We start from the raw sequence: 27,124 nt of genomic DNA, 5'->3' as shown, positions 1-27,124 counted from the left end.
TATCTCTTTCTCATTGTGTTCCTGCAGCTTCTTCCAGGGATGTACTTCAGTAAACCTTTTATGACTTTTCACCAAATCAATGCCTTTGAGGACCAGGGCTGTGTTGTCATTGATTTGTGCTGTCAGGATGATGGAAGAATTTTAGAAGTCTACCAACTACAGAATCTTAGGAAAACTGGGAAAGAGCTTGATCAGGTAGAATTCTCTGATTTGTCAAGAGTGGTCAAAATAATTTTGATCTAGCCAAGTTTTGGCTTTGGGCTTGGAATTTGCAGTTTCTCTTGCCTCTCTGGCAAATAAAGAGGGAGAATGGTTTTAAATCATTGAAGACATAAGTTTGTAATTTATTTATTTAATACTTCAGAATAATTCGAAATAGGTACTTAATGCTTAGTAAAAATTATATTAAAGAAAACCAAGAAATATGTTTTGAAACACTTGTGATTAGTTCCTTATTACACTTGAGCACTAAACATATTTACATTTCTTAGAAGGGATAGTAAAATGGTAAGCAAAGCAAAACTATAATATTAATCCTTCGATAAAAGAAAATGTCTTAGTTCCTCAGCTTGAAGGGATTCATTTTTTCCTGATAATCAATCTAAGGCAGAAATTTTCCTTGGATTATGTAATGAAAATTGTTTTCTGCTGTAGTTTTATTTTTAAATTTTTAAAAAACATTGCTTTTAAGGTTTACTTACATTTACTTAGCTTACTTATGTTATTATACCTGTATGGTAGGTCTTGATATCTTGATATTTACAGTATAAGTACTTTAGCTCCTTTCTATTTAAAGATTGCCTCAGTTTTTGTTGGCCTTTTGCATTTCCATAAGTTTTAGAATCAACTTATTAGTTTTTGTAAAAGCAAACAAGCAAACAAACAAAAAAAACCATGGTTGGGATCATATTGTATGATCTGTCTAGATTAATTTGGACATAACTGACATCTTTACAATAATGAGAAATATTGAGTCTTCCAACTCATGAACAGGGAATCTCTCTCCATTTATTTTAATCTTTTAAAATATCTTTTTAAAAAGTTACATTTACATTAACAAAATTTATTCTTTTTATTTATTTGGCTGTGCTGGGCCTTCTGGGCTTTCTCTAGTTGCAGTGAGCAGGGGCTACTCTTCATTGCAGGGCACTGGCTTCTCATTGCAGCGGCTTCTCTTGTTGCAGGGCATGGGTTCTGGGCACATAGGCTTTGGTAGCTGTGGCTCATGGGCTCAGTAATTACAGCCCATAGGCCCTAGAGAGCGCAGGCTTTAGTAGCTGTGGTGCACAGGCTCAGAAGTTGTGGTGCACTGACTTTAGTTGTGCCTCAGCATGTGGAATCTTCCTGGATCAGGGATTGAAACTGTATCCCCTGCAGTTTCTTGCCCATGGTACCACCAGGAAAGTCCTGAATCTTTTAAAATTTCTTGAAGGAATGTTTATAGTTTTCAGTGTGAGGATATTACATATCTTTAGTTCAAGTTATCATTAGGGAGTTAGAATGTTTTGAAACTGTTGTAAATTTTATCTTTAAAACTTTCATTCTGTTTTTGACGATATGTAGAAATGAAGTTGATTTTGTATATTGATCTCATATTTAGAGATCTTGCTAAATTCACTTATTAGTTTGATCTGTAAATTACTTTGGATTTTCTATGTATACACTCATATTATCTGAAAACGATGAGAGTTTTATTTCTTTCTTTACAATTCTTATGCATCTTATTTTATTCTTCTTTTTTTTACTGTACTAGCTAAGACTTCAACTTGAAAAGAAGTGCTGATAGCAGTAATTATTTTCCCACCTCATTTGGAAAATGTTTAATAAATCACCACTAAGTATGAAATTGCTGCAGGTATTTTTATAGATACCTTTATCAGATTATCTTAATGGTACCTTTTGATAAACAGACGTGATCCAGTATATCAATAGTTTCCTTTATGAGTAATACATTGTGAATCCTGTTTTGGACATCTTCCTATGCCAAGGTCCTAAAAATATTTTATGTTATCTTCTAGAAGAATTTTTAATTCTAAAATTAAGTATCTATATATATTTATATTCTGTTTCTGGACTTCATTTTTTAGCATATCATAATTAGTTATTTATTCCATTTTATTTCTCTCTCTCCTTTCCACCTTCTTTTGGTTGAAAGGCACGATAAGCTATTACCAGCCTGGGCTCAGTGGGCAAAATCAGTTTCTTTTACATATATCTATCCTTTTTCAAATCTTTTCCCATTTAGGTTATTAAACAATATTGAGCGGAGTTCCCTATGCTATTTAGTAGGTCCTTGTTGGTTATCTATTTTAAATATTGTAGTCTGTATATGTCAACCTCACACTCCCAGTTTATCCCCTCTACCATCTTTCCCCTTTGTAAACCATGTATGCTAATTACTTCAGTCACATCTGACTCTGCAAACCCATGGACTATAGACTGCCAGGCTCCTCTGTCCATGAATACTGGAGTAGGTTGCCATGCCCTCCTCCAGGGGATCTTCTGGACCCAGGGATCAAACCTGCATCTCTTATGTCTCCTGCATTGACTGGCAGGTTCTTTACCACTAGTGCCACTTGGCAAGCCCCTTGTAAACTATAAATTTGTTTTCTATGTCTGTGAGTCTGTTTTTGTTTTGTAAATAAGTTCGTTTGTATCATATTTTTTAGATTCCATATATAAGTAGTGTCTTGTGATATTTGCTTTATCTGATTTACTTCACTATGATCATCTCTATCCATGTTGCTGCAAATGGTATTATTTCTGTCTTTTTAATGGCTGAGTAATATTCCATTGCATATATGTTACACATCTTCTTTATCCATTCTTCTGTTGATGGACTTTTAGGTTGCTTCAATGTCTTGGCTGAGGCTTCTCTGGTGGCTCAGATGGTAAAGAATCTGCCTGCAGTGCAGGAGACCCAGGTTTGATCTCTGGGTTGGCAATATCCCCTGGAGAAGGGAATGGCTACCCACTCCAGTATTCTTGCCTGGAGAATTCCTTTACAGAGGAGCCTGGCAGGCTACAGTCCATAGGATTGCAAAGAGTCAGACACAACTGAGTGACTAATGCTTTCACACTTCATGTCTTGGCTTTAATTTGTATTGTAAACAGTGCTGTAATGAACATTGGAATGCATGTATCCTTTTGGACTGTGTCCTTTTTTTTTTTTCTTCTTCTGGATATATTCCCAGAGATTGCAAGATCATATGGTAGCTCTATTTTTGGTTTTTTAAGGAACTTCCATACCATTCTTCATAGTGGCTATACCAATTTACATTCCCACCAGCGGTGTAGGAGGGCTCCCTTTTCTCCACACCTTGTCCAGAATTTCTTGTTTATAGTCTTTTTGATGATGGCCATTTAGAGTGGTATGAGGTGATATCTCATTGTAGTTTTAATTTGTATTTCTCTAATAATTAATGATGTTGAGCATCGTTTCATGTGTCTCTTGGCTATCTGTATATCTTCTTTCTTTTTTTATTTTTTCAGTTATAAAAGTATGACAACACATTTACAAGAGACTTGGAAAATACCGAACAAAGTTACAATATACTCCCACTATATATTACAATTATCTTTTTAAGTAGATAAATTAAGATTTTTAGTTGGAGTTTCAATATCAAACTCTCAAAAATTAATATAATGACTAGAGAGAAAAGTGGGATGATATAGTAGACCTGAAAAGCAATATGAACCAGTTCAACATAATTAAGATTTTCACACAACAGTAGGCGACAAATTCTATTCAATTCTATTCTATTCAAGTACCCATAGACTATAAACCAGGAGACACCAGAGCATATCCAGGGACATAAAACAAGGTGCAAAAATTTTGTCGTCTAAAGTTACTGAAATCACATAGAATCTGTTCTCTTATCACTGTTATACTGGAAATCAATATCAAAAGATATTTGAAGATAACTCACATATTTTCAAGTGCAATGTGACATTTCCCAAGAGAGAACTTTGACTTAGTTATTGAAAGCCTCAATAAAATTAAAAGACTGAAAAAACACAGAGGGTGATTGCAGAGAAGTATTTAAATGAGGAATTAATATCAAAATGAGAAATCAATATCAAAGATACTTTTAAAATGCCATGTATTTGGAAATTAAATGTATACTTTTAAATGATGGGTGTATCTAAGAAGTCATAACAAGAAAAATTAGAAAATATTTGTAACAGCATAAAAATGAAAAGAGAATTTATCAGAATTTGTTGCATGCAGCTGAAGCTGCTCAGTGCAATTAAATACAGTGTGGAGTCTTGAGTAAGGTATAAAAACAAACGATAGACACTAGCATAAAATTTTGTGAAATTTGAACAAAATTTGTACTTTAGTTATTAACTGTTGTTGTTGTTCAGTTGCTAAGTTGTGTCCAACTCTTTGTGATCCCATGGACTGTGGCATGCCAGGCTTCCCTTGTCCTTCACTATCTCCTGGAGTTTGCTCAAATCCATGTTGATTGAGTCGGTGTTGCTATCTAACCATCTCATCCCCTGCTCCCCTCTCCTTTTGCTTTCAATATTTCCTAGTATCGAGGTCTTTTCCAATGAGTTGGCTTTTCTCATCAGGTGGTCAAATTATTGGAGCTCAGCATCAGTCGTTCCAATGAATATTTAGGGTTGATTTCCTTTAGGATTGACTGGTTTGATCTCCTTGCAGTCCAAAGGACTCTCAAGAGTCTTCTCCAGTATCACAATTCAGAAACATCAGTTCTGTGCTCAGCCTTCTTTATGGTCCAACTCTCACATTTACATGACTACTGGAAAAATCATAGCTTTAACTATATGGACCTTTGTCAGCAAAGTGATATCTTTGCTTTTTTAATACACTGTCTAGATTTGTCCTAGCTTTCCTTCCAAGGAGCAAGCTTTTTAAAATTTCAGACTACAATCACATCAGCAATGATTTTGGATCCCAAGAAAATAACAGCTGTCACTGTTTGCACTTTTTCCCCTTCAATGTGCCTTGAAGTAATGCAATGATCTTAGTTATTTGAAAGTTGAGTCCTAAGCCAGCTTTTTCACTCTCCTCTTTCACCCTCATCAAGAAGCTCTTTAGTTCCTCTTCACTTTCTGCTGTTAGAGTGGTATCATCTGCATAACTGAGGTTGTTGATATTTCTCCTGGCAATCTTGATTCCAGCTTTTAATTCATTCAGTCTGATGGTTTGCATGATGTGCTCTGAATAAAGTTAAATGAACAGGGTGACAATATATAGCCCTGGCATACTCCTTTCCCAATTTTGAACCAGTCCATTGTCCCATGTCCAATTTTAGCTGTTACTTCTTGACCCACATACATATTTCTCAGGAGACAGGTAAGGTGATCTGGTATTCGCATCTCTTAAGAATTTTCCACACTTTGTTGTGATCCATACAGTCAAAGGCTTCTGCATAGTTGATGAAGCAGAAGTAGATGTTTTCTGGAATTCCCTTGCTTTCTTTATGATCCAACAAACATTGGCAATTTGCTGTCTATCATATGTTAATCTCCTGTTGTTGTTTTTTTTTTTTACAACATAGTTATTTCTTTATTTTCTCAGAATTGCATTTGAAGCTTCAAACCTTATTCAAAAGGTTTTAAATCACAAAGATAATAAGTTTTCTAGACTTTCAGCAGTAATACCAGATGCCAGAATGAATAGAACTATATCAAAGTATTAAACAAATATAAATGATAAATCTAGCATTCTATTCATACTTAGTCAAACAGGTGGAATCAAGATGTCATAAATTTTTTTAGCTAGACAAAAATTCATGTTTTCTAATATATATATATTATCTTATACATATATATATGTGTATATATATACACAAAACCTTTATAAATATATGTGTATATATATGTATACAAAAGCTTTTTTTTAATATGTATACAAAAGCTTTTATACTACACTCAATAAAGGTTTGAAAAAGAACAACAAAAGGAGAGAGATGGAGAAGTGGGAAAACATAAACTAAATGAAATGGGAACACTGAATATGAAATAGAAAAAAATGAAACAAACTAGATAAACATAAAAGATCATCATATAGTCCAGTTGGTTTTAAACATGGCTGCTCATTAGAATCATAGCTGGAGCTTTGGAGAGATAAAAAACACCTGGGTATTTGTATTTTTCAAAAACTTCCAAGATTTTGCATCTGGATTTTAAAAAGTGATTACAAGTTTTTCTATTAAATGGTAGTTTCAGTATTACAGAATCCTATTATTTTCTGTTGACCAATCATGATACAACGGTATTAAATGAATAATAGTTACATAATGGAAAAGATGTTATCAGATTTCACAAACAATAGCCAGACCAAAAAAAAAAAAAGATAATTATAATTGCAAGCCATATGGAAATATGATTAACCAAACAATATAAACCTGCTAGAACTAACATCCCAAAAAGATGTCCTTTTCATTAGAGGGGACTGGAATGGAAAAGTAGGAAGTCAAGAAACACCTGGAGTAACAGGCAAATTTGGCCTTGGAGTACAGAATGAAGCAGGGCAAAAGCTAATAGAGTTCTGCCAAGAGAATGCACTGGTCATAGCAAACACCCTCTTCCAACAACACAAGAGAAGACTCTACACATGGACATCACCAGATGGTCAACACTGAAATCAGATTAATTATATCCTTTGTAGCCAAAGATGGAGAAGCTCTATACAGTCAGCAAAAATAAGACAGGGAGCTGACTGTGGCTCAGATCATGAACTCCTTATTGCCAAATTCAGACTTGAACTGAAGAAAGTGGGAAAAACCACTAGACCATTCAGGTATGACCTAAATCAAATCCCTTATGATTATACAGTGGAAGTGAGAAATAGATTTAAGGGCCCAGATCTGATAGATAGAGTGCCTGATGAACTATGGACGGAGGTTTGTGACATTGTACAGGAGACAGGGAGCAAGACCATTCCTGTGGAAAAGAAATGCAAAAAAGCAAAATGGCTGTCTGAGGAGGCCTTAGAAATAACTGTGAAAAGAAGAGAAGTGAAAAGCAGAGGAGAAAAGGAAAGATATGCCCATTTGAATGCAGAGTTCCAAAGAATAGCAAGGAGAGATAAGAAAGCCTTTCTTAGTGATCAATGCAAAGAAATAGAGGAAAACAACAGAATGGGAAAGACTAGAGACCTCTTCAAGAAAATTAGAGATACCAAAGGAACATTTCATGCAAAGATGGGCTCAATAAAGGACAGAAATGGTATGGACCTAACAGAAGCAGAAGATATTAAGAAGAGGTGGTAAAAATACACAGAAGAACTGTACAAAAAAGACCTTCACGACCCAAATAATCATGAAGGTGTGATCATTCACACTCATCTAGAGCTGGACATCCTGGAATGTGAAGTCAGGTGGGCCTTAGGAAGCATCACTACAAACAAAACTAGTGGAGGTGATGGAATTCCAGTTGAGCTATTTGAAATCCTAAAAGATGATACTTTGAAAGTGCTGCACTCAATATGTCAGCAAATTTGGAAAACTCAGCAGTGACCACAGGACTGGAAAAGGACAGTTTTCATTCCAATCCCAAAGAAAGGCAATGCCAAAGAATGCTCAAACTACCACACAATTGCACTCATCTCACACGCTAGTAAAGTAATGCTCAAAATTCTCCAAGCCAGGCTTCAGCAATATGTGAACCATGAACTTCCAGTTGTTCAAGCTGGTTTTAGAAAAGGCAGAGGAACCAGAGATCAAATTGCCAACATCTGCTGGATCATGGAAAAAGCAAGAGAGTTCCAGAAAAACATCTATTTCTGCTTTATTGACTATGCCAAAGCCTTTGACTGTGTGGATCACAATAAACTGTGGAAAATTCTGAAAGAGATGGGAATATCAGACCACCTGACCTGCCTCTTGAGAAACCTGTATGCAGGTCAGGAAGCAACAGTTAGAACTGGACATGGAACAACAAACTCTTTCCAAATAGGAAAAGGAGTATGTCAAGGCTGTATATTGTCACCCTGCTTATTTAACTTATATGCAGAGTACATCATGAGAAAGGCTGGGCTGGAGAAGCACAAGCTGGAATCAAGATTGCCAGGAGAAATATCAATAACCTCAGATATGCAGATGACACCACCCTTATGGCAGAAAGTGAAGAAGAACTCAAGAGCCTCTTGATGAAAGTGAAAGAGGAGAGTGAAAAAGTTGGCTTAAAGCTCAATATTCAGAAAACGAAGATCATGGCATCTGGTCCCATCACTTCATGGCAAATAGATGGGGAAACAGTGGAAACAGTGTCAGAATTTATTTTCCTGGGCTCCAAAAATCACTGTGGATGGGGAATGCAGCCATGAAATTAAAGGACGCTTGCTCCTTGGAAGGAAAGTTATGACCAACCTAGACAGCATATTAAAATCAGAGACATTACTTTGCCAACAAAGATCAATCTAGTCAAGGCTATTGTTTTTCCAGTAGTGATGTATGGATGTGAGAGTTGGACTATAAAGAAAGCTGAGCGCTGAAGAATGATGCTTTTGAACTGTGGTGTTGGAGAAGACTCTTGAGAGTCCCTTGGACTACAAGGAGATCCAACCAGTCCATCCTAAAGGAGATTAGTCCTGGGTATTCATTGGAAGGACTGATGTTGAAGCTGAAACTCCAATACTTTGGCCACCTGATGTGAAGAGCTGACTCATTGGAAAAGACCCTGATGCTGGGAAAGATTGAGGGCAGGAGGAGAAGGGGACGACAGAGGATGAGATGGTTGGATGGCATCACCGACGTAATGGACATGGGTTTGGGTGGACTCTGGGAATTGGGGATGCACAGGGAGGCCTGGCATGCTGCGGTTCATGGGGTCGCAAAGAGTCAGACATGACTGAGCGACTGAACTGAACTGAACAATATAAAATAATTACATAGAATTTGAGGGGTTAACTAGAGTGACGTGGTAAGTGGAAGCGCATACATGCACACATTTTCATCTGCCCAGCCGGTTGGTGCCTGTAATCCATTTACATTTAAGGTAATTATTGATATATATGCTCCTATTACCAGTTTCTAAATTGTTCTGAATTTATTTTTTGTAGGTCTTTTCCTTCTCTTATGTTTCCTGCTGAGAAAGTTCCTATAGCATTTCTTGTAAAGTTGGTTTGGTGGTGCTAAATTCTCTTAACTTTGGCTTGTCTGGAAACTTTTCATTTCTACATCAAATCTGAACGAGTCTTGTTGGGTAGAGTACCCTTGGTTGTAGGTTCTTCGCTTTCATCACTCTAGATATACCATGCCGTCTCCTTCTGGCCAGATTTGAGAAATCAGTTGATAACCTGATGGGAGCCCTTGTGTTATTTGTCGTTCTTCCCTTGCTGCTTTTAACATTTTATCTTTGTCTTTAAGTTTTGTCAGTTCAGTTACTGTGTGTCTCCGTGTATTCCTCCTGGGGGTTATCCTGCCTGGAACTCTCCGTGCTTTCTGGACTTGGCTGACTATTTCCTTTCCCATGTAAGGGAAGTTTTCAACTTTCATTTCTTCAAATATTTTCCTGAGTCCTTTCTCTCTCTCTTCTCTTTCTGGTACCCCTCTAACTCAAATGTTGGTGCATTTAATGTTGTCCTAGAGGTCTCTTAGGCTGTCTTCTTCTTCTTTTTTTTCATTCTTTTCTCTATATTCTGTTTTGTGGCAGTGATGTCCACCATTCTGTCTTCCAGGTCACTTATCTGTTCTTCTGTTTCAGTTATTCTGCTATTGATTTCTTCTAGTGTATTGTTCAAATCTGTTTGTTTGATCTTTAGTTCTTCTAGGTCTTTGGTAAACATTCCTTGCATCTTCTCTGTTCTTTTTTCACTAGCATTATTCTGAATTCTTTTTCTGAAAGTTTGCCCATCGCCATTCATTTAGTTGTTTCTCTGGGATTTTATCTTGTCCGTTCATCTGGGACATAACCCTCTGCCTTTTCATTTTGATTAACTTTCTGTAATGTGGTTTTCATTCTAGCTGCTGTGGGATTTTGGTTCTTCTTGCTTCTTCTCTCTGCCCTCTGGTGTGAGGTGATATCTCATTGTAGTTTTGATTTGCATTTCTCTAATAATAAGCGATGTTGAGCATCTTTTCATGTGTTTAATCACCATCTGTTTGCTTTTGAGAAATGCCTGTTTAGGTCTTTTGCCTATTTTTTTGATTGAGTTATTTGTTTTTTTGGTATTGAGTTGCATGAACTGCTTGTATATTTTGGAGATTAACCCTTTGTTAGTTGTTTCATTTGCTATTATTTTTTCCCATTCTGAGGGTTGTCTTTTGACCTTGTGTATAGTTTTCTTTACTGACTTAGCACAATATATTATATTGATAAATTAGTTCTTTTAATTCTTTCCAGACAATGGAGGGAGTCTGGAACACTTTAACTCCATTTATTATATTCCCAATTTATATGCTACTGTTCATTATATATTTTAATTCTCTCTTTATATTAACCCCTGTAAAGCATTATTATCAATATTGTTTTATGTAAACACAATTACCCATACTACCCATTTACCTACATCAGTACCTTCTCTTGCTCTTAATTCCTTCTTGCCTCTCTGGGTGTCCATGTGGTATTATTGTCTTTCTGACTGAAGAACATCTTTTACTGTCTTCTTTAGTTTAGATATGCTGATATGGTGATGAAATCTCTATTTCTGTTTGTCAGAAAAATGTCTTTATTATACCTTCTTTCTTGAAAGATGTTTTCATTGGATAAAGAATCTAGGTTTTTATTTTCTTTCAACACTGTAAAGATATCATTTTATTGTCTTCTGATTTCTGTTGAGAAATCAGTTGTCAGTTAAAAGCTTTGCTGCTTTGAAGTTGATCCATTACCCCCCAAAGATTTTCTCTGATTTTCTGAAGTTAGTACTGTGATATTTTTCAGTATGATTTCCTTTTGTTTTATTTTTTTAAGGATTTTTGAATCTATGGTTTGATGTCTTTCATTAGCTTTGAAAAATTTCGGGGAAGGCGCCAAGATGGCGGAGGAGTAGGACGGGGAAAACACTTTCTCCCCCACAAATTCATCAAAAGAGCATTTAAACGCCGAGTAAATTCCACAAAACAACTTCTGAATGCCGGCAGAGGACATCAGGCACCCAGAAAAGCAACCCAACTCCTCGAAAGGAGGTAGGAAAAAATATTAAAGACAATAAAGAGACAAAGAGGGAGGGACGGAGTTCCGTCCCGGGAAGGGAGTCTTAAAAGAGAGAAGTTTCCAAACACCAGGAAACCTTCTCACTGCGAATCCGTGCCGAGCTTTGGAAGCACAGAGGACAACATAACAGGGAGAAAAAATAAATAAACAATTAAAACTCGCAGATTGCAGCCCCTACGGTAACTCCTCCAGCGGAGAAGCAGCGCAGACGCCTGCATCCGCCATTAGTAAGCGGGGGCTGGGCAGGGAGGCGCGGCACGGGCTGCATCGCTGAGAGTAAGAATCTGGGCCGAATACCCTGAGCGCTATCTGAGCGAAATAATTTGGGCTAGCAAACCAGACTGTGGGATATCTACCATGCGAAAAGCCAGCCCTAACCTAAGACACCGCCAGCCCGCGTGACGGAACAAAGGACTAAACAGAGGTAGCCGGCTGCAAACCTTCCCCTCCGCTGACAGGCAGCCAGAGCCGGAAGGGGGCAATCGCAGCCCCAGAGAGACATTATCTATAAAACTGGCTTCTTTGCTAACTAAAACTTATTGGGGTCTGGACGGTCAACATCTGCCTGAGAAGGTGCGCGGTTTTACACCCAGATAACCAAGTGGCGGGAGGCGATAAGTCGCAGCATTGGCGCCGCCAAACACCTCATCACCTGAGCTGCACGGACCTGGGAAGAGCACAAAACGCAGCCCCAGCTGAGTCTGCGCCTCTGAGGACTACCTGAGTGCCTGAACCTGAGCGGCTTGGACCTGGGAGGTGCATGCAACCCAGGGCCAGCCTCGGATTGTTCCCGGCGGAACAACCTAGAGCCTGAGCAGTGTGGGCAGGGAGGCTACACGCCGCGCCGTGAGCGGGCAGACCCAGTGTGGCTGAGGCACTGCGAAGCCGCCAGTGTCATTTGTTAGCAGCATCCTCCCTCCCTCCCCATAGCCGCGACTGAACAAAGAGAAGAAATACAGCTCCACCCACCAGAACACCGACACAAGCTTCCCTAACCAGGAAACCTTGACAAGCCACCTCTACATACCCACACACAGCGAGGAAACGCTACAGTAAAGAGAACTCCACAAACTGCCAGAATACAGAAAGGACTCCCAAACTCAGCAATTTAAACAAGATGAAGAGACAGAGGAATATTCAGCAGATAAAGGAACAGGATAAATGCCCACCAAACCAAACAAAAGAGGAAGAGATAGGGAATCTACCTGATAAAGAATTCCAAATAATGATAGTGAAATTGATCCAAAATCTTGAAATTAAAATGGAATCACAGATAAATAGCCTGGAGACAAGGATTGAGAAGATGCAAGACAGGTTTAACAAGGACCTAGAAGAAATAAAAAAGAGTCAATATATAATGAATAATGCAATAAATGAAATTAAAAACACTCTGGAGCCAACAAATAGTAGAATAACAGAGGCAGAAGATAGGATTAGTGAATTAGAAGATAGAATGGTAGAAATAAATGAATCAGAGAGGATAAAAGAAAAACTAATTAAAAGAAATGAGGACAATCTCAGAGACCTCCAGGACAATATTAAACGCTACAACATTCAATCATAGGGGTTCCAGAAGAAGAAGACAAAAAAGAAAGACCATGAGAAAAAAATACTTGAGGAGATAATAGTTGAAAACTTCCTAAAATGGGGAAGGAAATAATCACCCAAGTCCAAGAAACCCAGAGAGTCCCAAACAGGATAAACCCAAGGAGAAACACCCCAAGACACATATTAATCAAATTAACAAAGATCAAACACAAAGAACAAATATTAAAAGCAGCAAGGGAAAAACAACAAATAACACACAAGGGAATTCCCATAAGGATAACAGCTGATCTTTCAATAGAAACTCTTCAAGCCAGGAGGGAATGGCAAGACATACTTAAAATGATGAAAGAAAATAACCTACAGCCCAGATTATTGTACCCAGCAAGGATCTCATTCAAGTATGAAGGAGAAATCAAAAGCTTTTCAGACAAGCAAAAGCTGAGAGAATTCTGCACCACCAAACCAGCTCTCCAACAAATACTAAAGGATATTCTCTAGACAGGAAACACAAAAATGGTGTATAAACTCAACCTAAAACAATAAAGTAAATGGCAACGGGATCATACTTATTAGTAATTACCTTAAACGTAAATGGGTTGAATGCCCCAACCAAAAAGACAAAGACTGGCTGAATGGATACAAAAACAAGACCCCTACATATGTTGTCTACAAGAGACCCACCTCAAAACAGGGGACACATACAGACTGAAAGTGAAGGGCTGGAAAAAGATTTTCCATGCAAATAGGGACCAAAAGAAAGCAGGAGTCACAATACTCGTATCAGATAAATTAGACTTTAAAACAAAGGCTGTGAAAAGAGACAAAGAAGGTCACTACATAATGATCAAAGGATCAATCCAAGAAGAAGATATAATAATTATAAATATATATCCACCCAACATGGGAGCACCGCAGTATGTAAGACAAATCCTAACAAGTATGAAAGGAGAAATTAACAATAACACAATAATAGTGGGAGACTTTAATACCCCACTCACACTTATGGATAGATCAACTAAACAGAAAATTAACAAGGAAAAAAAAAAATGTATCTATAAAGCTCACTAAAGCAAAGCACAGTAAAATGAGGTATGGCAATAAAAGGCATTAAATTTATCAAATAAAAAAATAAATAAATAAAGTGCTGAAAAAAAAAAAAAAAAGAAAAATTTCACCCATTATTTTTTCAAATATTGCATCTAATAAATCTTTTCTCTCTTTTCTTTCTGGGGCTAGAGTACACATATGATACCCTTTTCCACTCTAGCTCTCTGTTGCTTATGTTCTTTTTTAGTATCTTCCATCCTTTGCTCTAAGTATCTTGCTTTGGCTCTTTTCTTCTTATCTTACCATTCAAACTTTCTTTCTTCAGCTGTATGTATCCTGCTCTTAAATCTAGGCACTATGGTCTTAAACTCATTGCTTTTTTCAGTTCTGGAATTTTGAATACCTTCTCTTTTATAATTTGTGATTCTCTGCTATAACCCCAATTTAAAATAATTTCCTCCAATGTATTCAGAATAGTTAAAGTTTGATAACTGTATTATATGGATCCCCTGTGGTTCAGTTTCTATCATCTGTTGCTTATCTTTTTTTTTTTTTCCTTTGAATTATACTTTGCTGTCTTCTTAAGTGCTGACTAAGTTTTTTTCTACACAGAATATTGTGTTTGAAAAATTTTAGGAGGAATATTTGGAGACTCTGTTGTCTTCCTTCAGAGAAGATTTTCATTTGTTTCTGGCAGATGGCTAAGGTACATTATCAATTGCAGATATTCTTAATCTAGTTATAAAGATTGAGATAATTTGAAACATGACACAGTTGCTGCAAGAGCTGGACTGTTTTTGTTTATTCTTACTCCTAGGGTACATCTTAAACGGTAGTGACCAAAAGAGCTAGAGGTTTATCAAGACATTCCCTTCTTGAAGACTTTGAACTACAACTTTTGTCCCTCTAGCTTTTCAAAACTATCAAAATCTCTTCTCATTAGGATCAAGTGATGAGGGAGTTGATGTGGCAATATCCTTATAAATATCCTTATAAATATCCTTATAAAAGTGTGACATGAAGGATCTTGGTAGTGATAGAACTGTTCTGTATCTTGAGTGTGGTGGTGATCATATAAGTTTACATATGATAAAATTTACACACACACACAAAACACACATAAATGAATGTGTGTTAAATGGATAAAATCTGAATAATGTTGGTGGATTATATCCATGTAAGTTTCTTGGTTGTGATATTGTAGTGTAGTTATGTAAGAGATCGTTGTTGAGACTTCATGAAGGCTCATGAGAGCTCTCTTCATTGTTTCTTTTTTGTGTGGTAAAATATACATAACACAAAATTTACCATTAGACAATTTTATGTGTATAATTCAGTGACATTAAATATAGTGACAATGTTGTGCAACCAGCACTGCGGTTCATTTTCAGAACTTGTTCTTGATCCTACATAGAGGCTCTGTACCCTTTAAATAACAGCTTCCTATAGCCTCCATCTCCCAAGGTTGTGGTAGCCTTTATCCTACTTTCTGTTTCTATAAATTTGTCTATTTTATGTACCTCATATAAATGGAATCATACAATATTTCTTCTTTTGTGTCTGGCTTACTTAATTTATCAAAATCTTTCCATGGGTCACTCATGCTGTAGCATGTATCAGAATCTCATTCCTTTAAAAGGTTTAATAATATTCCTTGTATGTATATACTCATTTTGTTTATTCATCTGTTCAGGGACATGTGGGTTGTTTTCAGCTTTTGGCTATTATGAATAATGCTGTTATGAATATTGGTGTACAAGTATCTGTGTGAGTCCTTGTTTTCAATTCTTTTTGGCATATTCCTAGAAGGGAATTGCTGGATCATATGATAATTCTATATCTAACTGTTTGAGGAACTGCCAAATTGTTTTTAACAGCAAATGCACCATTTTCCATTCCCACCAGCAATGTACAAAGGTTCCACTTTCTTTACATTCTCAAACCACAAACACTTGTGGTTTCTGGTTTTTTTTTTTTTTTTTTTGCCTTGATAATAACCATCCTAATAAGTGTGAAGTATTATCTCATTGTCATTTTGATTTGCATTTCCCAATGACTAAAAATGTTCAGCATCTTTTCCTATATTTATTCACTTTGTATATCTTGGTGAAATGTCTAGGTGAAATGCCCTTTGCCCATTTTAAGATCAATTGTTTTTCTGTATTGTTTCTTACAGCTGCATATGGGTCTGCAATAATCTCAAAATGAAAAAGTTTAATAAAATATTTCTATCTTCTTAGCCTTTCAACTGCCTCTTCTTAAAAGTAGCTGATGTCCTTAGTGGAAATTTGCCCCCAATATGTAGTTTCTATCTGTGGGTTTCCTTTTCTTTCCAAATCTATGCTCTATCATTCTTTGTTGGCTTTTTAGCTCACCAGTGCCTTCAAACAGCTGTTTTAAACATTTTGTCCAGCTTTTCTATCTGTTATCAATGAAATGGTTGATCCATGCTGCCTAACTCACCACTATTGGAACTCTCTTTTTGTTCACCTTTGATTTTGCAAAAGACCAAACATGTTTAAATAAATTTAAAAGTAAATTTTTAAAGGCTAATTCTTTTAAAAATTATTTATTTTTTGGCCACACTAGGTCTTAGTTGTGGCACGTGGGATCTTTGATCTTCGTTGTAGCATGCGTGATCTTTCGTTGTGGCATGTGAACGCTTAGTGTGGCATGTGGGCTGTAGTTCCCTGACCAGGGATCAAACCTGGAACTCTTGCTTTGGGAGCGTGGATTATTAGCCACTGGACCACCAGGGGAGTTCCCAAAGCTAATTCTTTATGAAGCTTAAAAACAACACTAAATCTTTACTTGGTAGGAGTATTGAAAACATTTCTGCATGTTATGGAGATAATATGGACTAGGTATATAAGACAAAATGATACAGTTTATTCCCCATCTTAGAGTATTTCCAGAGAGGAAGATGTGCTTAAACCATTCTTACTGTCAGAAAAGACACTTATTTTATTAGGGTCTCCTGCTTAAACATCATCTCTGCAGAGCGGCTGTGTTGAGGGGCCCCCAAAAGTGTTCTTTGTTTTGATGATTCACTAGGAGGGCTCATAGGTCTCAGAAAAATCAACAGAAAGGAAAGATATATGGGATGAAATTTAGAGGAAACCAGGTGTGTGCTTCCAAGAGCCCTCTCCTAGGACTTGCTTAATTGCTCCAGCAACTGATTGTGACATGTGTGAAATGCTGCCTGCCAGGGAAGACCACCCAAGCTGGTTGCCCAGAGTGTTTGTTGGGGATCAGCACATAAGCATATAGCCTCTACATGAGTAATTTCAATCACGGAAGTTCCAGAGCCCCATAGAGAAAGACCAAACCTGAGGAAGGAAGCACCTATTTTACTCTCTAGTCCCTCACCTTTAAGTGTGTTTCTTAATGGCACTTATCACTATCTGACTTGAGCTGTATAATCATTATTTATTTGGTACTACTTAAGTAGCATATATTTTATTTCTTATCTATTACCATTCTTCCTCCACTAGAATATAAGGCCAGAAACTGTTTTGTATTCCCAGTGTCTAAAACAATGCTTGGTCTAGAGAAGGTACTCAACTGATGTTTGATGAGTAAATGAATGAATGAAAATGATTGTTTATGTAGTTACTTAGAAATGCCAATAATGTTGACTGGATCTCAATTATTGGGATGTGCTGTTATTCTATGCATGACAGTTTTCTCATCTGTTTACTTCTCTCTCCTAAACAGGTCTATAATTTAACAGCCAAAATTTCCCCTCGAAGGTTTGTTTTGCCCTTACTTGGCAATTTGAATGCCCCTGAGGGAGAGAACCTCAGCCCGTTGACCTATTCTTCAGCCAGTGCTGTGAAACAGGCTGATGGAAAGGTATGCTATGAATGGATATTAGCCTAAGACTTTGACCCTCAGCAGTGCTTCTTTATTCACTAGAAAAGTAGTGTGGCTATGTAGTGTGGCTGTTCTCCACAATGTTTGGTGCCTAGTAAGTTTTATAACATTCAGCTGAGCAGGGTAGGATCATGGAGCATGGCTTGCAAAAGAGTTGCAGAATTCTAGGTGGGAGTGAGCACTGTGTTTATCTATCCCTTTTGTGTTTTGAAAGAGGTTTATACAGCTTTCAAACTGTCGTGCCCTGTCTAAGTATTTAAGGTTGGCGCTGACCATCCCCACATTTTAGGTGGTTTGTGCTTACATATCACTGTATAGCTATCAGCGTCTCAGCTCTAGTAAAATAAAAGCCCATGTCCACCTCCTATGCCATTAGACAACTTAGTCACAAAACCCAATAATCTTTTATGTGTTCTTACGTATGATGAAAAGAGAAACAATATTTTTAAAAATGATGTAGAACCTCAGTTCTCAAGCCCTGTCACAAACTTTTATATGGTATTAGCCCCCACACTGACCTGAAGAAAGTAAGAATTAAGCAATCAGTTCTTTTGTGCCCTCTTTTAGATTTGGTGCTCTTATGAAAATCTATATCCTGAGGACCTAAAAGAGGAAGGAGGTATTGAATTTCCGCAGATCAACTATGGCCAATTCAATGGAAAAAAGTATCAGTTCTTCTATGGCTGTGGCTTCCGGCATGTGGTGGGTGATTCTCTGATCAAGGTTGACGTGGTGAACAAGACGCGGAGGGTAATGAAATTCCGTTTCCTTTTCTGAACTCTTTAAAGACCTGTTCTGCCCTTTGAATTAATTACTGTTTTGTTTACGGTAGATCTTGAGATTTTAAAATAGATAAGCAGCTACTTACTTTTTTAAAAAAAAGACTTTTTATTTTATATTGGAATATAGCCCATTAACAATGTTGTGATAGTTTCAGGAGGACAGCAAGGGGACTCAGCCATACATGTACTTGTATCCATTCTCTCTCAAGTTCCCCTCCCATCCAGCCTGCCACCTAACATTGAGCAGAGTTTCTTGTAGTAACATTAGGACCTTGTTGGTTGTCCATTTTAATTATAGCAGTGTGCACATGTCAATCCCAAACACCCTAACTATCCCTTCCCCATATTCCTTTCCTAGCAATCATGTTTGTTCTCTAAGTCTGTGAGTCTGTTTCTGCTTCATAAATAAGTTCATTTGTATAATTTCTGTTTAGATTCCACATACAAGGAATGTCAAATGATATTTCTCCTCTGTCTGACTTACTTCGCTCAGTATGACAATCTCTAGGTCCATCCCTGTTGCTCAAATGGGCAGCCACTTACTTCTATTAAATCTGAGAACCATGGAATTAGGGGTATGTTCCCTCTAGGGAATCTAAATGAACCACAAGCCCAGAAAAATAATTCTATGCTTGATGGTATTTTGAGAGGAATCATGGGACACCTCTATTTCCGGTTGATGGGAAATTATAACTCTACAACTTGTGTTTGATGATGATGGAATTTACCACTGCAAAGGCTCCCTCTCCTATATTCAGTTCAGTAAGCCTGATTCTTCACTGTTGGACTGTTGTATTGGCAGCCAAATTCATGCTGGGGCTGACAAAAGCTATAGAACACTTCCAGCTTATAACCAGTCTTCTATCAAATACTTTTTTGGGGACTTACAGGTTTGGAGAGAAGATGGCTTTTATCCCTCAGAACCTGTTTTTGTTCCGGTACCAGGAGCCAGTAAAGAAGATGATGGGGTCATTCTTTCTGTGGTGATCACCCCTAACCAGGTAAATGTTTTTCCACCACTAGTCAGAAAGAAAACTACCACTGGGCCTTTTGAGGGTTATATTTAGTGATGCTATTGATCGTTTATTTTGATTCCAGTTTGATACCTTCTCCCTTTTGTTTCTCTCTGTATTATTTAGATACCCTTTTATCATAATTAGTACTTTATTACAGTTTTAAAATTCTACTTGTAGAATCATAATAATTTACATTTGGATAGGAATTTATTTACAAACTACTTTCATACATATTATCTTATTTAGTCATCAAAACAGCTTTGTGGGTATCATTTTACACATGTTGAATTTGTAACTTAAGGAAGTTGAGAGACTTGCATCAGATCTCGTAGTTGTAAAGCCAGTATTGAAATCCCAATCTTCTGACTTCTAGTCCAATATTTTATACCACCCTCTGTGCTGCCAGTTTTAATTGAGAGACCCAAAAATCTAATGTGATAGCCTCCGACCTAGTGTCTCAATAATCTTGATATCTAATTTCTTGTCTAGAGAAGCCTTGTGGCTGATAGATTCACTTTGAGTTCCAACTTTGATCATTTATAAGTAGCTGCCTAGGTATAGGATTGTGACACTTTTTAAAGTTTTGGTGAGAAAAGTGTAATCAGTAATGTCTGCCATGGGCTTAGGACTTAGTCCTCATGCAGTATATTTGCTACTCCTGTAATTAGACCAGGGCAAATCTCAACCTGCCTTGCAATGCTACCTTTTGAACAGCTCCAGAATAACACAAAATGGAGGCATTTTATTTTGGGAGAAAGAATTTTTATATCTCTTAGGAGATGGAAAAGGAGCAGGTAGGAAGATCCTTAAACCCAAGAGATTCTATGAAGGTGATAGATATAAATGTAATTTCTTTGCTCTAGGTATGGACTTCTTCAGCTATAATTTCCTTTTTTTTTGTTCAGTTCATCATTCTGCAAACACTTAGTGAATGAATCAGCAAGCCACTGTGCCCAGTGATGGGAATGGATATGAAGATGAGAAAGATGGTCTCTCCCTTAGGAATTTTACAGCCCACTAGAGGAAACAGATTTCTGATAGAAACAAAGAGAATTTTCAGTATTGTCTTTCTTTTTCTAGAACAAAAAAAATTTTCTCCTTGTCTTGGATGCCAAGAACTTTGAAGAACTGGGCCGAGCCGAAGTGCCTGTGCAAATGCCATATGGGTTCCATGGCACCTTCGTGACCATCTGATGGAACAGCCACGAGCTCTGGGAACTAGGTTTGAATGAATGTGCTCGCTACGTAAGAGAGAGCAAAAGTGTACCTTACCTTCCAAACAGTAGACATCTGCTTTTAAAATTTCTGTTAAAAATTGAATTCATGAAATAATCATGGTGTTATATTTTCTTAGAGATTGTCAGGGAATGTTTAACAGGAGGATTCCTAAGTGCTGTTTCTCACAAGTCCTTTGTTTCTTTTTAAGCGGAACAGCACACTGCTCCCAGGAATTGGGGTCATTGTGTGAGACAGGCTTACATCTTTAGTAAAGATTCTCTTTATGACAAAACTGCTTAGTCTCGATCCCCTTTCTTGAGATATGGATTGTCTCCTGACCTTGTGACCATCATCATCCCTTGTTCTCTTGGTAACGGTTACTGTACGTTTGATTTTCTGATATTTATCATTGACAAAAGAATATATATACAGACTATATATACTCACAGAAAAATCATTAAAGCACCTTTGCTCCATCAGAGATTGGGTCCCTGTGTCTTTCTTTCTCTCTCTCTCTCTCCGGCTGACTCCTTGGAGCGCAGAAACCCGTCTTGCTCACTCTCCTGCCCGGGCTTCTAAGACTCTCTTGAGAAGGAACCCTGTGCCTTCACGCCTCCTCGAGAGGGTGCCCGGTGCCTTCGTGAGAGATGCAAGTCCTGTGTCAAGGACTTTATTGGTTTTCTGCGTAAACCAGGGTGTTTCAGCCTTTTTCTCTTTTTCACTTTCTTATGGTTGCCTCTGGACCACCAGGTCCTGGTCCATTAAAGGACCCCAACAAGGGATCTTCTTTGAAAACCTTAAGCATTGATACAACTTTGAAGAGAGTTTTAAATTTATATTTACTGGAAATATCTTATGGGTAATAAAGATACACGAAAGAAAAACTAGACCTGGGTCAAAAACTAAAAATTGTCACCACCAGATAGATGGGTAACAGAGGTTCTCATACTTGGAAGAAGAAATAAAAATAAATATAGCTAGTAGAATGTGAATGTAGGTCTGAAAAAGCTCCCCCTTTTTTTTTCCCATCACAGCCTACCTGTTGCTTCTAAGTACTCACAGAGGATATCACGCTTGCATGCTCCTTCTAAAATGCCTACTTTTCTGCTGTCCACAGCAGATGCCACTGCAGCTGAACCACCCACTACTACCTCCTATCCTGCCCCCAGCTCAGGCTTGGGAGGCTGTTGTTTTGAGAGATGTTGTTAAAATCAGGCATTTTCCCTAATCTTCAGGTGTCTGGTTCTTCAGAGATTCATGAAAAGTTGGTATTACCTTGGTACAAAAGTAATTGCAGTTTCAGACCATAAATTTTAAATCACTATAACTAGGCTCAACACATCTTTATTAATCAAAATAGGAACCATTACAATCAACACATTTTTGCCAGTGAGAAATAAGTGTTAAAATCCATGCTTCAGGATTCGATGAATTCTTGGAAAGCATTTTCTGCCTCCTGCTGGTTGTAGAAGCGTTTTCCCTGGAAAAAGTTGTCGAAACGCTTGAAGAAGTGGTAGTCAATTGGCAAGAGGTCGGATGAATATGGTGGATGAGGCAAAACTTCAAAGCCCAATTCATTCAACTTTTGAAGCATTGGTTGTGTGACCTGCGGTCTGGCGTTGTCATGGAGAAGAATTCGGCCCTTTCTGTTGACCAATACTGGCTTCAGACCGTGCGGTTTTCAATGCATCTCATTGATTTGCTGAGCATACTCTCAGATGTAATGGTTTCACTGGGATTCAGAAAACTGTAGTGGATCAGACATGCAGCAGATCATCATGACCTTCTTTTGGTGCACGTTTGGCTTTGAGTTAGATGGACATGGATTTGGGTGGACTCTGGGAGTTGGTGACGGACAGGGAGACCTGGTGTGCCGCGGTTCATGGGGTTGCAAAGAGTCGGACACGACTGAGTGACTGAACTGAACTGACTGAACTTGGCTTTGGGAAGTGCTTTGGAGTTTCTTCTTGGTTCAGCCACTGAGCTGGTCACCGCGGGTTGTTATATAAAATCCACTTTTCGTTGCAAGTCATGATCTGATTGAGAAATGGTTTGTTGTTACACAGAGAAGACTATACTTCAAAATGAAATTTTTTAAAATTTCTGGTCAGCTTATGAGGCACCCACTCATTGAGCTTTTTCACCTTTCCAATTTGCTTCAAATGCCAAACAACTGTAGAATGGTCGACACTGAGGTTTTCAGCAACTTCTCATGTAGTTTTAAGAGGATCAGCTTTGTTGATTGCTCTCAATTTGTTCTTGTCAACTTCTGATGGCCAGCTACTATGCTCCTCATCTTTGAGTCTCTTGTCTCCTTTGCAAAACCTCTTGAACTGCCACTGCACTGTATGTTCGTTAGCAGTTCCAGGGCCAAATGTGTTGTTGGTGTTGCAAGTTATCTCTGCTGCTTTACTGCCCATTTTGAAGTTGAATAAAAAATTCATTTGAATTTACTTTTTCTCTAACATCATTTCCCTAGTCTAAAATAAATATAAAGTAAACAAGTAATAAGTCATTAGCAAAAATAATAAAGCAAGAAATTGTGTTAAAATGATATATAACATAGACCACATTTATTCAAGAATGTATTCCAATATCAAAAGGCAAAGTTCAGCCAGTGCAAAACCACAATTACTTTTGTACCAACTTAATAGTTCTTCTGGAATCAAGATTGCTGGGAGAAATATCAATAACCTCAGATACGCAGATGACACCACCCTTATGGCAGAAAGTGAAGAGGAACTAAAAAGCCTCTTGATGAAAGTGAAAGTGGAGAGTGAAAAATTTGGTTTAAAGCTCAACATTCAGAAAACGAAGATCATGGCATCTGGTCCCATCACTTCATTGAAAATAGATGGAGAAACAGTGGAAACTGTGTCAGACTTTATTTTTTTGGGCTCCAAAATCACTGCAGATGGTGACTGCAGCCATGAAATTAAAAGATTTCCTCCTTGGAAGGAAAGTTATGACCAACCTAGATAGCATATTCAAAAGCAGAGACATTACTTTGCCAACAACGGTCCATCTAGTCATAGCTATGGTTTTTCCTGTGGTCATGTATGGATGTGAGAGTTGGACTGTGAAGAAAGCTGAGCGCCGAAGAATTGATGCTTTTGAACTGTGGTGTTGGAGAAGACTCTTGAGAGTCCCTTGGACTGCAAGGAGATCCAGCCAGTCCATTCTGAAGGAGATCAGCCCTGGGATTTCTTTGGAAGGAATGATGCTAAAGCTGAAACTCCAGTACTTTGGCCACCTCATGCGAAGAGTTGACTCACTGGAAAAGACTCTGATGCTGGGAGGGATTGGGGGCAGGAAGAGAAGGGGACGACAGAGGATGAGATGGCTGGATGGCATCACTGACTCGATGGACATGAGTCTGAGTGAACTCTGGGAGTTGGTGATGGACAGGGAGGGCTGGTGTGCTGCGATTCATGGGGTCGCAAAGAGTCGGACACGATTGAGCGACTGAACTGAACTGAATAGTTCTTCATGTAGTTGGGCAACAGGTGGCACTAGAGACCATATAATCTTTGCATTTCTAAACCCCATCAGTTTTTACCAACAGCCCAGATCAGTCTAGATCTGTCACTTAAACCATATGCCCAAATGCCTTCTTCTCTTTCCCTTCAGTTATACGCCAAGCCCAGGCCACTTAACCTGCGCATGCTCCTTGTGCATACTGAATGTTGCTGGAGGAAACCCCGCTCCCCCGCAAACATGTAGTCTGGGGCAATGTGAGCTCATTAGGCTCACTGTACAGTCCTGGACCAACATAGTTTCTTCTCAGTTTTCCTTGAGGGTTATTATAAACATCACAAACCCTATTCATTTCAGCAGAGAGTTGCATACATACAAATGCCACGTGTTGGGGTTTCGTGTCTGGGTTGGTGAGATATAGAACAGCAGCAGTAGGTACAGAATGGCAAGAAAATGCCCAAACAGAACTTAATACAACAGATGTGGGAGCTTAGAGGCCAAGATAAGCGTAAGAACATAAACCCGTTGATATTCACAGGAATCTTTGAAAAGGCATTGTATCCCCCCAGACAAAACATGGAAATTTTATCCAGATCTTATTTGGATCTGAAGGGTGAAGAAGACCACAGGTGACATCTGGGAGGTACATAGATATATCTGATCATGCCTTTCTTCTGTTTATAAACCTTTACTCTGTCCTACTCCACAAAGAGTGACTCTCAAACATATGAAGATTAGCAGTATAAAAATAAGATTTTGATCCAAAGATGCCTGGATTCTGCCTTGGCCCTGCCATCAACACAGTTCTCAAAGGAGAAGACAAAATAGGATCAACCACATTTTATAATCTAAGTGTGTATGGCTGGTAAACCAGTGCACAAAGTTTTGGAAATTGAATGAGCATATGACTTAGTCTTGGGGCTTTCCTGGTAGTTCAGCTGGTGAAGCATCCACTTGCAAGGCAGGAGACCCTGGTTTGATTCCTTGGTCAGGAAGATCCCCTGGAGAAGGGATAGGCTACCCACTCCAGTATTCTTGGGCTTCCCTGGTGTCTCAGATGGTAAAGAATTGGCCTGCAGTGCGGGAGACCTGGGTTTAACCCTGGGTTGGGAAGATCCTCTGGAGGAGGGCATGACAACCCACTCCAGTATTCTTGCCTGGAAAATTCCATGGACAGAGGAGCCTGGTGGGCCACAGTGACTAAGCACAGCAGAGCATGACTGAGGCTCAAAGCCTAGGCAGGGCCTCTTCCTTTCCATAAGTTCAACTCATAACTAGCCAGTGTCCAAAGACTCAGGGAAAGAAGTATGTGGTATACAAGTGAAGGGAAAAGGGATTAGTGACCCTAGTGACCTTACTGCTTCTGCAGACTATTTTCAAATAAAGCTATATTCTGAGGTACTGACGGTTGAGACATCAACACATTTAACTTTGAGGACACAATTTGATTTGTAACAAGATTAATACAAATTCATTATTGTATTTGAATACAATAGAAATTCACCACAGGGGCTTGTGTCCCAGTGAATTTGAGGGTGAATCTGGTGAGTGTCTTCATATAGAATTAGCTTTAATAAAATAGAGCAAGAACTCTGCAAATACCGTGACATATTTTACTAAAGCAAATAAGTAAAGCAACTTCTCAGAAATTCTTTCTATCATTTTACCTTTTGTTTTGATTCCTTAAACTGTATTCAGAACAAGTGAAGTGTTAGAGGTTAGAGTGTTTATCTCCCATGTAGTCAATGCCTGGGAAACATTTATATTATAAGTGATCTTGGATAAATAATTCACTTATCTGGGTCTGTGTTTTCTTATCTGTAAAGTGAGAGGACTGAACTAGAATGTGAATCTCTATCTAAAAAATCTCTGGTTTATAATTATTTAAAGTTATTTTATTTCCAACCCAATGGGGGAAAGGAGAAAAATATTTGAAAACATGTGAGGAATATTTGCTGCATATTAATAATTCAATGCAGAACAAAGAGCATATATAGCTGGAGTCAGGAGGCATTTGAGAGAAACCATCACTGGGGCTTTAATTTCTGCCATGCCCATGATTTTATCCATCCTTTCCAGTGCTGGAGACAGTGCCAGTCACAGTAGATAACTATTTAATAGGTAACTATTTAACGAAAGAATGAATTGAGGAAAGACATGACCAGGTGCATACTGGGAACTGTAAGTAGTTTGAGAAGATGCAAGAAAACAAGGTCTTTTCACTCTGGAGATGTCTACAATGGACAGAGAATTGCTAATATGTGTATGTTTCTCAAGTGAATGTGCTTGCATTGTGGCAACCTAGAGTGATAAATCGGAGAAGGCACTGGCACCCCACTCCAGTACTCTTGCCTGGAAAATCCCATGGACGGAGGAGCCTGGTAGGCTGCAGTCCATGCGGTAGCTAAGAGTTGGGCACGACTGAGTGACTTCACTTTCACTTTTCACTTTCATGCATTGGAGAAGGAAATGGCAACCCACTCCAGTGTTCTTGCCTGGAGAATCCCAGGGACGGGGGAGCCTGGTAGGCTGCCGTCTCTGGGGTCGCACAGAGTCGGACACGACTGAAGCGACTTAGTAGCAGCAGAGTGATAAATGGCTCCATGCATGCATGTGGATGATAAAGACAGCTTGAGCGGTCTCCTTAATATGACTCATTACCAATAGTCCAAAGGTAGTATTTCTGAAAGCCGCGTGATACCCCACGTGCCCTCAAATTTTGCTCCCTTTAAACTATATAGGCTGTCCCTGGGACTCATCTCAGAATAAGCAGCAACTGGCGGTTTCTACTGTAACCCAGGGCTGTCTAGAAGAGAGTGGGAAGGACTTCATTGAGCAGAGGTAACAATGAAAGACACTAAGCCACCAACCACCTTATTCTAACGCTCGAGGCACGCCCACCTCTCTGAGTGCTTGCTATTCCAAGAGATGAGGATGGTAAGGGACCTCGGTTAGGGCTTCCCAGGTGGCGCTAGTGGTCAAATGGTAAAGAACCCACTTGTCAATGCAGGAGACATAAAAGAGGCCGGT

General features: G+C 38.4%; 1 protein-coding gene across 2 annotated transcripts in view; it reads left to right on the top strand.

Annotated features, from left to right (window-relative positions):
- Window positions 1-21,096, top strand: part of BCO2 (beta-carotene oxygenase 2) — a 72,726-nt gene extending 51,630 nt beyond the window's left edge. For both annotated transcript variants that reach the window (XM_070384221.1, XM_070384220.1), the window contains 5 exons: window positions 28-195; window positions 17,443-17,580; window positions 18,169-18,351; window positions 19,274-19,384; window positions 20,480-21,096. In XM_070384221.1, the coding sequence (XP_070240322.1) occupies window positions 28-195; window positions 17,443-17,580; window positions 18,169-18,351; window positions 19,274-19,384; window positions 20,480-20,593 (714 nt within the window). In that variant the 3' untranslated portion in view covers window positions 20,594-21,096. The remainder of the gene's footprint in view (window positions 1-27; window positions 196-17,442; window positions 17,581-18,168; window positions 18,352-19,273; window positions 19,385-20,479) is intronic.
- The last annotated feature ends 6,028 nt before the right edge of the window (window positions 21,097-27,124 follow it).

This window comes from Bos mutus, chromosome 15, assembly GCF_027580195.1.
Source record: "Bos mutus isolate GX-2022 chromosome 15, NWIPB_WYAK_1.1, whole genome shotgun sequence".
Lineage (NCBI taxonomy): Eukaryota > Metazoa > Chordata > Mammalia > Artiodactyla > Bovidae > Bos > Bos mutus.
Note: the sequence above shows the minus strand (reverse complement) of the source record. Positions and strands in the feature narration are given on the sequence as shown.